Source organism: Petromyzon marinus, chromosome 24, assembly GCF_048934315.1.
Source record: "Petromyzon marinus isolate PM22_M1 ecotype Great Lakes invasive population chromosome 24, UKy_Petmar_22M1.pri1.0, whole genome shotgun sequence".
Classification (NCBI taxonomy): domain Eukaryota; kingdom Metazoa; phylum Chordata; class Hyperoartia; order Petromyzontiformes; family Petromyzontidae; genus Petromyzon; species Petromyzon marinus.
In genome coordinates, this window is record NC_133690.1 from 17,908,534 (window position 1) to 17,920,954 (window position 12,421).

At 52.0% G+C, this 12,421-nt stretch overlaps 1 protein-coding gene across 4 annotated transcripts in view; it reads right to left on the reverse strand.

The window, feature by feature from the left end:
- The window catches only part of LOC116945644 (liprin-beta-1-like), a 73,718-nt gene that overhangs the window by 13,194 nt on the left and 48,103 nt on the right, over window positions 1-12,421 (reverse strand). For all 4 annotated transcript variants that reach the window (XM_032960165.2, XM_076069480.1, XM_076069479.1 and 1 more), the window contains 10 exons: window positions 10,921-11,013; window positions 9,338-9,452; window positions 6,392-6,453; window positions 5,966-6,150; window positions 5,632-5,692; window positions 5,360-5,401; window positions 4,539-4,698; window positions 2,290-2,322; window positions 819-975; window positions 67-201 (listed from right to left, as the gene is read on the reverse strand). In XM_032960165.2, coding sequence (XP_032816056.2) covers window positions 67-201; window positions 819-975; window positions 2,290-2,322; window positions 4,539-4,698; window positions 5,360-5,401; window positions 5,632-5,692; window positions 5,966-6,150; window positions 6,392-6,453; window positions 9,338-9,452; window positions 10,921-11,013 — 1,043 coding nt within the window. The remainder of the gene's footprint in view (window positions 1-66; window positions 202-818; window positions 976-2,289; window positions 2,323-4,538; window positions 4,699-5,359; window positions 5,402-5,631; window positions 5,693-5,965; window positions 6,151-6,391; window positions 6,454-9,337; window positions 9,453-10,920; window positions 11,014-12,421) is intronic.

Below are 12,421 nucleotides of genomic sequence, written 5' to 3' on the forward strand. Positions count from 1 at the left end.
CGGATTTTTCCGCTATGAATAAACCTGATTCCGATTGTGAGCGCCGCTGCTGGCGGCAGGCGTCACCTGCTGCCCGCCCTGGGCAGGTTCCGGGGCCAGCCGAGCGAGGGGCCTACGGTGGCGCGCAGCCCCCCCCGCCGGAACTCCTTCTCTGGGCCCCCCACTTCCCCCGTGAGGCCCGCGGACTGCGTGCGTCGTAGCCTGGGGGCGGCGGAGGGGAGAGGTGGAGACAGGTGGAGAGAGAGAGGCAGAGCGAGAAGTCGGGGAGAGTCAAGGAGAGTGATCGTGAGTGAGGCAAGCCAAACAGGTAAACACGAGCCCGTCCTGAGCTGACGGCGCCTCGCTGGGCCGCGTCCTCCACCGCATGATGGCTTGGCACGTCGGGCGCAGTGCCACGCGCTGTCCGCCACGTGACGAACGCAATGGCGATATTGGTGACAATGATGATGATTGTTGTCATGGCGATAACAATGACGATGATAACGACAATGATAATTGTAACGGTCATAACGACGGGAATGCTGATGACAACAACGATGAATTTTGACTCAAAACTTTCGTGACTGCAGGAATTCGTATTCTTGGTTGTTTCGTTAAAGTCACGTAGATAGAAAATAAAATAAAATGAAAATTAAAAAAGAAATTAAAATAAAAACAGCAAAAAACCACGACGTTTCGATCTACGTCACTTTACCGAAAGAACCAAGAATATGAACAACGATGATGATCGCTGTAATAACAATGACGACGATGATGACGGTAATGAAGGTGCTGGCACCGACGACGACGCCGCCGCCACCGCCGCCACTGCTGCTCACCTCCCAAAGAGGCGACGGAGGCCCTTGCCCTTCTTGCGAGCGTCGCGTGCGGAGGGCGGCGGCGACGCGGGTGCCACCCCGACCCCTGCGGAGGGTGGCGACCCCTGACCCCGCTCGGAGCCGCTGCGTGACCCCGGGGAGTAACCGTTGGGCTCGCCTGCAGCAAGGTCAGGGTTCCCCGCGTGGAGGAAAAAAAAAAGTTACATTCCCGCGCGTTCATTGTTAACCATTATTAAATATCATTAATATTACCGTCGCTTAGCCAGGTGAAACTCACCGAGTCTCAAGGCTTTATTCTCAGGAGGGTCCTGCCACGTTTTTGCAGCAGGGAACCGCTGCTGTGTGGAATCCCAATTGAGTAATTTGATGGTGATATTTCAGTTTTGGGATGTTTCCTGGCCAATACTCCCTTAACTGTACGGTTTTTATTTATCTATGGTATGAAACTGGAGAACCCAGCAGAAACCCATGCAGAACAGGAAGAGTGAGAGAATCTATACAAAACTTAACACGTAGGCTTTCGCGACCAATTATTATGGAGAATCGATACAAACTCCACACCTTCTTGCTGTGAGGCACGAGTGGTTACCACCACCACCACCACCCTGCTGTCTACCCAGGATCCACGTACGCGTGGATTACGCAAGGCTTTACAAACACGCGTTAGTCTTCGACATATCCACATATCCTGTACCAGGCGCTGACCCACCATCCTGCGGCAATGGCGAATGTTGTTAAGGGGAGCTGGCGGGCCCAGGCAAGAGTTGGGCTCTTTGCTCCTCGGAGAGTCGGATCTAGAATCTGCTCGTGTGTGCGAATGTTTCTTGCGTTCACGTGTTCTAGAGTGGCGAGGTTATAGTTTTAGTGAGTAACGATGTACGTGACTCATTGTTTCCTCTGGTTCGTGTGTGTGTGATCGAGTTGTGGCAATAAACGTTTGATCAATGTGTCCGTGTTTGTCTATGTTTTTGCTCTATGTATCTAGCACTGGAATGTCGCACTAGACATCACACAGAAGCACACAAAGCCACGCACACCGACTCTGGCTTGTAAAGCGCTGGGGGTTAATGATAAAGAGACATCCCATGGGGTAAAGGAAGTGGCGTATTGTGGGTTGCCATGGGCCCTGGTGCAAGGAAATCAGAATCTTTATTTAGACTGCATGGAGGAACCCGATGAGCTGTGAAGCTCTTTGTCACAGATGTCCAATAGGGGTGGGTCGGCAAAGTTACAGCAACAAATGATACAAAACACAATATACGTGCAAAAATAGAGAAAAGGTCAGCAAGCCACGGCAACATAAATAAACACAAAAATAAATAAAGTATACGAGTACAAATTGCCTCAGCACATAAATTGCTCCAACCCCCGTCCCTCAGGCTCGTGGGCCTCCGTGCGGTTGCACCGCCTGCACACTCGTTAGCGATGCCACTGAGGAGAAGGAGAAGATTGTTAGGCAGGCGATCGTTACCTAGGGTAGGCGCGCTCGCACTCCGGTGACGATCTTTGACCACACGGAGCATCCGGGGGGGTCCAGAGGCAGTGCAGGAAAAAGGGGTCGGGATCAAGAGTCGGATTTAAGAGTTGAGGAGTGGGGTTGAGGAGTAGGGTTTAGAATTGAGGAGTTCAGAATAGGGATCAGGAGTAGGGATCAGGAGTAAGGTTTAGTGGTGGGGTTGAGGAGTAGGATTCAGGAGTGGGGTTGAGGAGTGGGGTTGAGGAGTGGGGTTGAGGAGTGGGATTGAGGAGTGGGGTTGAGGAGTGGGGTTGAGGAGTGGGGTTGAGGAGTGGGGTTGAGGAGTGGGGTTGAGGAGTAGGATTGAGGAGTGGGGTTGAGGAGTGGGGTTGAGGAGTGGGGTTGAGGAGTGGGGTTGAGGAGTGGGGTTGAGGAGTGGGGTTGAGGAGTGGGTTTGAGGAGTGGGATTGAGGAGTGGGGTTGAGGAGTGGGATTGAGGAGTGGGATTGAGGAGTGGGGTTGAGGAGTGGGGTTGAGGAGTGGGGTTGAGGAGTGGGGTTGAGGAGTGGGGTTGAGGAGTAGGGTTTAGAATTGAGGATTTCAGAGTAGGGATCAGGAGTAGGGATCAGGAGTGGGGTTGAGGAGTGGGATTCAGGAGTGGGGTTTAGGGGTGGGGTTGAGGAGTGGGGTTGAGGAGTAGGGTATAGGAGTGGGGTTTAGGAGAGGTCGGATCACCAGGGGCAGAGCAACAGGAGGGTAGAAAACGGGCGTGAATAGCCGTGCGACATGTCGGTTCACAACCAATTAAGAGGTAACGAGCGAATAATTAACGCAAAGCGGCAGAGGTCATGGACGGCAGAGGTCACGGACGGCAAAGGTCACAGACAGCAGAAGTCATGGACGCATTGCAAGCCTCTGGCAAGGAGGAGCGATTTCAAGAGGCAAACTTGAGGCAAAAAATTAACCATTCCTGTAGGACGAGAAAATATTACCTCTTGATATGGCTATATATATATTTCACAAATGTAGAACCATTATCACTCCACCGATAGTTGAAGGCCACCCCATGCCATGTTTGCTCATGGATTTTTTTTTTCTTTCCCATACTTCACAACCCTGGTCAGTGTGGGTTGTAAAAGTTAGAGAGGGGGGATGGGTGTGACCAATTCAGACACCACTCTCCACCACGGCCACTCCAAGGCTCACGGAGGCCCAGGGCAGCACGCCGCCTGGCGGCCCCCCTCATTCATTGGCGACCTAATTCCCCGTCTTGAGGCCCTCTCATCTCAAGTTGCCTCTTTTGCCTCCCCGCTCTGGGCGGCCTGCTCGCCACCGATGTTCGCCATGGCCGGGAATCCAACAACCCCGTGTGGCCGGGGTTCATAGCGCGGGGGGGCGTTAATGCACGCTGGCCTCAACACGATGGGCGGAGTGGGAAACGCGCGGAAGCTCTCTCCGGGAGCTTCACGTTGCGCGAGAGAACGCCGAGCCGAAGAGGTGCAACAAGAAACGGACGGCGAGACGCCGTCGGTATCGCGGAGACGCTGACCGCGCCTGGGGTTACGTGTCTCACGTCGGCTTGAATCTTTTAGTTCCCGGGAAAAAAAAGACTTCAAAGATACGATCACGAGTGTCGTTGTGGCCGCGGTGACGTCGCCCCCATAGGTTTTATCGCGCGGCATCGCAGATGCCCCCCGTATGGCCTCTAACAGACGGTGTAGCGAACGCCTGCACGGCACACGAGGGTAGTGCGTGGCCAACACCACGCCCGACCGCCTTTGTCTCTCCAGTGACAACTAAACCATTTACTCAAATTAGAGGAGGCCCAAAACCGGTTCAGATGTTTGCCACTACTCCTGGTCATGAGCAGGAATCGAACTCGTCTCATGGGTTTTGTATCGCAGTGCGCAGAACCACTACGCTACAAGCATGTGCACACACGCGGATGCATAAAAGATCCACCAGTGTAGCCTTAACAGACTGTTAGCGAGCACCTATGAAGGCTGGAATGGCACACGAGGGAGTTGGTGGCTACCACCACGCCCGGCCGCTTTTGTCTCCCTAGTGGCAATGTTTTTACATATCGCACTTGCTCAATTGAGGATGAGTCGACCTAGGGGGGCCTAGGACTGGTTCAAATAATCGTTGCTGGTGTTGACCGTGGACAGGAATCAAACTCAGCTTGCCAGGTTCATAGCGCAGCACACTAACAGCTATCCTACCGCTCTCCACGCACACACACGCACACACACGCACGCACGCACCGAGGCTGCTGTCGGACCCGTGGTAGGAGTAGGCTCCGTCGTGCTGAGCGGTGGTGCGGAGCTTCCGTGGCGACTGGCCCAGTGGGCCCCATGAGGGGGTCCCGCTGACTCGCTGCGCCGGCAACGTCTGGTACTTGGAACCGTTGGCGCCGGCCTTCGCCTGCCCCCAGGTGCCCGAAAAGATGGTGAAACAGCGGAATCATCGTTAATTGGGAGCCAGTGACGATGGAAGCCAAGCAGGAGTTTGAGCCCAGAGAGTGCTCGGATGGGCAACTCCCTGGGAATACCAAGTGTTGTAGGCTTGGTATGCGAGGAGGCCAGAATATGGCAGTATAGCAAATGGATTCTCCAATCCATCTGTGCGGGGATTTGAGTGTTTGTCCTTACGTGGTTGGTTTTTATCCAGGCTCTCCGGTTTCCTCCCATGTGAAGCCAATCTCGCATTTCAGTGAATGGGGAACCATGCCTGCCCCTACCGGACATCTGTGAAAAAGAGCTTTATAGCTCATTGGATTCCTCCAATGTCAATAAATATTCTGATTCTGATCTCAATTAATGGAGGCTTGCCCACTTAAATCACCGCCATCATCCTTGAATCTTCAGTTGTGACCTGGTCGAACAAGAGACTCAGCATAGCATAGAGAACCGCGTCTTATCTGTCAATGGGCGGGGCGACCCCTTCGCATGGGCACCAGTAAACGTGGAACGTTGGGGCAACGTTGGGCCAACGTTGGGGGAGCGTTGGGCCAACGGTTCCAACCACAGACGTCGTGATGTCTGCCCGACGTTGCCACGTCTACTGGGGGTGCGAGACGTGGTACCTTGTCGGCAGGATGCGGCACCATTGGCTCCCAAACAACACACTGCACGCGTGGCACACACGGCGGGGCGTTAACACAAAGCAGGCGCGTGGCACGGACGCAGCGCAGCGATCGCACCCAAAGCGTTAAGCGAATCAAATCACATATGAACACACACAACCGTTAGCCCAAGCATCCATTAACTGAAAAGAAACCAACCAAAAAAAAATCAACGGAGCAAAATAAAAGCGTGCGGAATGGGACATGTTACAATGGCGACAAAGAGTGCCCACCTTATCGCCGGACTCGGTCCGCAGATTCTCCAGGCTGTTGGACCTGTGCCGGCAGGGAGACCTGCGGGAGGGAGAAGGCAGACTGCGCGTCGGTGGGGCCACATCGATAACCTCAGTTGCATCGTCATGATGTCCGATGTTTCACTCCACCTGTTGGAAGCTCCTCCAGGAAATTCAGCTCCTTCATTCTCCTGAATTGCTGAAAAAAGCTCCCAGCACGTGGCGCGAACCGTCGGACATCGTGTCCAAGGATACGCGGTGGGTACGATGGCAAAGCGCATTGGAGCGATGCCACGCGGTGGCCCGAGAGCAACGGGAAGCCGCCGCTGGGTACCTGTTGTCGTAGGGCGAGGGGTCGCGTATGGCTCGGGAGGTCGGATGGGAAGGCTCTGACCCCTCGGCCGCCTCTGACGCCGGGGGGAAGGGCCTGCCTCGGTCGCGGGGGGCAAGGCGACCCCCCAATTCTGTTGCCTCTCTATAGGCCTCCAAAGCCTCGTGCAGCTCTGAGATCTTGCGGTCCTAGGGAGGGAAACGTACGCCTCACCGACTGCACCGTAAACCCGACAGCTGCTACAAGGGTAACTATTCACTTGCCGATTGAAAACAAAATGGATGTCGTTCTGATCGTAAAATGGCCGCCAGTGACCGTGGCATAATATCGATTTGAAAAATCATCGAATCGTCTTTTTCCGAATCATCGAGCGCGGAAGCCGGTTAGCATGACAGTCGCATCGCCACCCAGCGAGGCCTAGCGATTCACCTTCTCCTCGATGGACTGCAGCAGTGACTCAACGGCACTCTTCATCTTCTGAATTTCCTCGTCTGTCAAGAGACACGAGGAAGGCACCACCACAACCACCACCTCGTGTCACGCTCCCTGCCGAGGGGATGTACTACGTCAGCAGGTTTCTCAGCTAGGACCCTGGTGGCTCCTGGAAGATTTAGAGAGTTGAGGCTGGACACTAGGGTCATTAAAGGGCCGTCACCATGGCGTAAAACGTGGGCAAAGTTTGATCGTGAATTTGCCAAACTCACCGAATTGGGTGAAACCACTTTGCAACGTTCCCCTCCCCCCACCCGTCCCACTGTGAAATGCCCGCAGACTTTGCCCGTCCGTGCATTGTCGTGATAGCGCCTCAGGATTAGCACGGTGGGCTACGTACAATACGAAATAATTTCAACGTACATACATAGAGAGCCTTGCGCTATAAGAATGGCACTGAAACCAAATGTACTCAAGACGATGATGACGATGGTACTTCGTATGCTCATAAGCAGATGATGACTCCTTCACACACTGTATATATTTATCTGTCTCTCCACATAAAAATAAAAAAGTATCCTTCACACTTTACACAACCAATCTGCACCACGGCCTTCTGGCAGTGAAGTCATGACAGAAGTGTTGATTTGGTCCCAGAAGGCCGTGAGGCAATGAGTTGTGTCAACTGTAAAGGATACTTTTTCTTTTTATGCGAAAGGACGGATATATATACATGGAGACATCGTCTGCTTATCTGTGTTGTTATTCATATTCTCCACAACGACAGTAACCGTTGTTATTTTCTGTTATGAATCACAAGGACCTTGCTTAGCACTTCCTGTGACTCTTTTTCCACTCTTTAATTAGCTCGCGGGCGTTTGACATCTTGGAGGCCAAACGCCTGCTTACCTGGGACGTGCGACTTTGAAATACAGTACAACGCTTTCACGCGTGACCTCGGTGCAAGTTTTGTTGAGTGCGGAGGTGGGCCCAGGAGCCCAGGCCACGTGTCTAACTCGTCAAAACAAAAATAATGTATCCTTACAATGTATCCTGTGTGTGACCAATGACGGTGAGTGGGGTGGTATGCGCTGGAAATGGATGGTAAATGTTGTGGGCTTACTCTCCAACACACCACGGGCTGTGCTGAAGCAGCAACTAATTGGCACTTTTTGCTTACGTGAAAAAAAAGCCTTTAAAGACACATTTATATGTACACGATATAACTAAAGATACACCTTCATTAAGCACTGGAAATGAGTGGCGTTAGCAAGTAATTCCCTCGGATTCACCGCACAAATTAACCGGTGCAACCTGTAGGCGGTTCCTGGCCTAAACGTGAGCGTGCCGCGCTACGGAGCCGGCGAGCCGAGTTCGGTTCCCGCTCAATGGTCAACACAGGCAAAAATTATCTGAAACCAGTCCTGGGCTTCCCCTACGTCAAATGAGCACCTGGTGCGGTGTGTAAACATCGCCACTCGGGACACAAAGGCGACCGGGCGTGGTGCTGGTCACCCACCCCTTCCGTGTGTCGTGCCAGCCTTCATAGGTGCTTGTTAGCAGCACTTGCTCCAGGGCAAGGCTCGCGTTAGATGTCGGGTGCGGTGGCATTGGTCTCCATGACCTATTGACCTCCTCGTCAGAGGAAGGGTCACGAGGCGGTTGCGTGGTGAGGCGTCTGGTTGTTGCGTGTGGTTGTTGCATCTGGTTGTTGCCTTCCTAGCGAGCGGGCGAGGAACTCTACTCTTGCGGATAATTAAATAACTAAATAAAAGCACCCCACGATTTTGCATTCATAAAGCACACAGCGGTGCCGTGTGCTTTATGCTAAGGTCCTGATTTAACCGAGATAATATAATGTTCCCACAGCCTGCATTTTTTTATTTTGGGCACGAGACACTTCGTGCCTCCGATTCCACCCATCGCGTTATCGTCCCGCTCGCTCGTTCAGGCACTCATTAGCGCCGATCGTCTCTTCATAAATTGCCAAACATTTCCAAATACCATGGCCAATTTTGTTGTTGTTGAATTAAGGCGTGATTTAATTATTAAATACCACGTGCCTAAGTAGCACTTTTCTTCTTGACAAAAGATTACATGTTATTATTGTTCTTGATGTTTTCCTGAATGTAACACATTTGATGCGACCTGTGTAAAGGCCATGGCTGGAGAACATGTTCGCGGAGTTCGGGCATTCGGCGACTTTGTTTATTCGGCTGCGTTGGGTGGCAGAGGGGTGCACGATACGCAGCATTGGCGGTTTGCGCATGCGCGGCGACCTGGCCCAAATAAAATCAATCGCTGCGACAACTACCACTGGACATCTATGAACAAGAGCTTTGTAGCCGATCGGATTCCTCCAGTATAAATTAATATTATGGTTCTGAATAGCGAGTCAAAATGACAACTTGCATGTATTTCACCTGGCCCAGGTATGTATTGGCAGGGTGTTCATTCACCTGAGAGGTGTCCTTCCCGTTTGGATGGTCTACAGTCTCCACCCACGTCATCCATTACAGGGCCCAGTGAGGCCCCTTCTCGGCAATTTAACTCGCATCATCATCATCCAACAGTGGATTGAGCAAAGGGCTCCCTCCATCATTTCAAATCACTTCAAGCGGTTACTCCTTGCGTTCCAGAAATGGTCGTTGTTGTTTAATTCGTTTCATTTGTTAAAGATTGTTAATCGTTCTTTAATCACCACTGTTGCCTTCAACACCGATGCGTTCCTTACCACTGTCGCCTGTCACTCCGCACGTGTCACTTTGATTGATGATGATGATGATGTTGTCATTTCTGTGCCGACAATGCACACCACTGATCTCTACCCTTTGCAAAGCTAGCTAGATAACTGGCTACACAACCGGACTTTCCACGTAACAAGGGAACGACGGAGCGAGCGAGTGACTCAGCGAGCGAGCGGTGTTGCTCGCGCGTTCGCACCCTTGCACGCGGCAGCAACGACGGCGTCGGGCGGCCGCGACGCAAGCTCCAGCCGCAGCATCTCGATCTCCCGCTCCTTCGTGGCCACACGCTCTCGCAGCTCCGCCAGCTCCGCCTGTGAGGAGGGAGGCGTCGCCGTTGGTGCGGTGTTTGTTCAGTTGTTGAGCCAGCTGGCCAGGATTGGCCAAAACTTTTCCCAATTATCACCCAGCCTCTATGAGTCTCTATGTATCTCTATGAGTCTCTACGAGTCTCAATGTTATCCTATAAGTATCTTTGAGTCTCTATGAGTATCCATGTATTCCTATTAGTCTCTCTGTATCCCTGTTAGTCTCTATGAGTCTCTATGTATCTCTGAGTCTCTATGAGTCTCAATGTTATCCTATAAGTATATTTGAGTCTCTATGAGTATCCATGTATTCCTATTAGTCTCTCTGTATCCCTATTAGTCTCTATGAGTCTCTATGACCCGACCGACAGCGGCAACAACACAGCTGATGCGACAATGGCGACGGCAACGACCAGGTTTTTTGTTTTGAAAAATCGGAGGAAAAATACACGGCGGCTAACGATGAGCGTCGTCGTCGTCGCAGCGATGAGCCGGTAGCGGGGGGGGGGGGGCGGGAGGATGGGGGGTGGGGGGCACGGGCGCCCACGCTGAAAGCTTCGCGCCGTTCGGAAATAGCGCTGCCAGCGATGGCAGCGTGATGGCAGCCCTAACGAGCTGGGATAAGGAGAGCGTTAAGCGCCGAGACAAAGACAAAAGTGATTTTGTGCTGCAGTTTTTTTTTGCTAATTAAAAATTTTAAGTGCAGCACGTTCCCCTATTTTGGCTCCCAATTAAAATCCATTGATGCTGTTATTGGCGACGTGCTGCTGGCGAGATGAAGACGTTTACATTGGGGACTCTCGAAACGGTCTGCGGAATGGGATGTCACAGAACTACTTGTCAGGCCTCTTTCTGTCACCTTGCATTAGCGGTTAGGGACACACCTTCTTTATGCTTTCCACAAAAAAAGCGTTCGTCATATTTCAACCATTTCAACATTTTGCCAAAATTAAGTGGCGGGACAAATTTAACACGATGATTTTATATATATATTTTTGTGTGCGCAGTCATTCGTGGCCGGGCTGAGATAATCACTGCACTAGATACACCGGTTAAATCACAGCTCGGTCTGTGCGAGTCTGTGGGTTTCTGCGCGAGCCTTTGGGGTCACTACGTGAGTCTATAGGTCTCTACGCGAGTCTGTGGATCTCCATTATGATCTCAAGTCACTGGTGACTGGCCTAAGAGAATCAACACTTGAGAATTCGGTTTAATCACAGATTCCAATCCAGGCTCTTGGTGGTGGTTGGCTCAGAGATCTAACGTGACCATTATGAGCCACCTCGATTATTGATAAACGTGGTGAGTGGTTGCGTGGGCGACGTCGGGGTGAGCGAGTTGAACAGGTGAGAGTGGAACAAGGGTGAGTGAGGCGAGTGGGTGAGTGGAACGTATTGAGGAGAACCGGGGGGGCGGGGTGGGTGGGTGGGTGGTTCGTGGGGGTCGCGTTGTGTGGGGGGGTTAGGACTCTCACCGCGGTGCTGCTGAGTTTCGTTTCACACCTCGTCTTCTCCTCCTCCAGCTCCGACACGCGGCTCCGCAGAGAGCCCAGCTCGCCCAGCAACACCTGGGCCACAGGGTCACCCGTCAACTCGCACGCTCCCAGCTCGCTCACTCGCTCGAGCGAGCGCTCACCTCGCCCGCTCGCTTTCACTCACATGCTCATTGTGCCACGTGCTCACGCAGGCACCGCTCGTTCACTTACGCGCTCGCTCACCGATTCACTCGCACACATTTGCTCGCTCGAACTCAGTCGCTCACCTACTCACTCAATCACTCATTGCACCACTCACTCGCATGCACCACTCGCTCACTCACACTCTTACTCACGATAGCCCAAGATAAGCCGACATTCATCACCATCAGCTCGCTCACTCACTCAATAATGAACTAATTCACTCACTCTCTCACTAAATCACTGACTAACTCAATCAACCACTTACTTACCCACTCGCTCAACCACTCACTCACTCACTCCAAACCCACCCACCCACTGACTCTCTCACTCACTCGCACGTCTTCACATGTAACATTTGGCTGAATCTGTTTGGCTATCAAATGATAACAGCTAAATGCAGACTCTCACCAGCATTAACTGGCAGATATAAGTTTGACACACACACATACACACGTTATCACACAGGCAGATGTCTCCATCTCTGAATGATCCACCAACCCCACCTATAAGCTGCCAGGATTACAGGTAATAATAGTAATACTATTCCTCCACCACGACCGACAAATTAATAATCCCATTAACTTTGCCTGCGTGTATGTCGGCATTCATATTTAACAGGCATACATATATATGTATTTTTAACTGAATTGGGAATAAGAAAACCAAAGGCATTAATGGGGAGCGGAGAAGAGAGGCGTTGTCATTAGAACTACAGAGGCCACGCTCGGCAATCGGTGAAGCTCAAAAACACGTGGGGTCGTGACACAGGGGGGATGTCACAGCCAGGGGATGTCGCACACACGTGCCCAGAACTGCGTTTGTTAGTCACTTCAACTTGAAGCAAAACACACACTGTATGCATGTATGTTGAACTTATTTCACATCGTACGTAGCCAGCCGTGCTAATTTGAGGTGCGGGGTAAGCACAACAACCTAACCACAAAAATCAGTTCGAGAGAAATGAGTTTTCAATCTAGATTTTAAAGTGCATAGCTCCCATTGGCTTCTAATATCGGACGCAGAAGCACGATGCGGCGACCACCAGCATCGTCTTTGTTCGATGGTCGCCGCTGCTGCTACTGCTGCTGCTACGAGGACGCGCGGAGTTCGCGTGATGATGGATTATGCACGAGCGGGGATTCTGTTGGACGGAGCCAACGGTGCGGCACTGCACTGCCCGTCGGGATCGCACGCGGCACACCGCCCCACCAACGAACTTGCGGAGAAATCACAAACACAAAACAATTAACACCTTTGCGTCAAGAGAGTAACTAATTACCGAGGCTTCATCACGGAT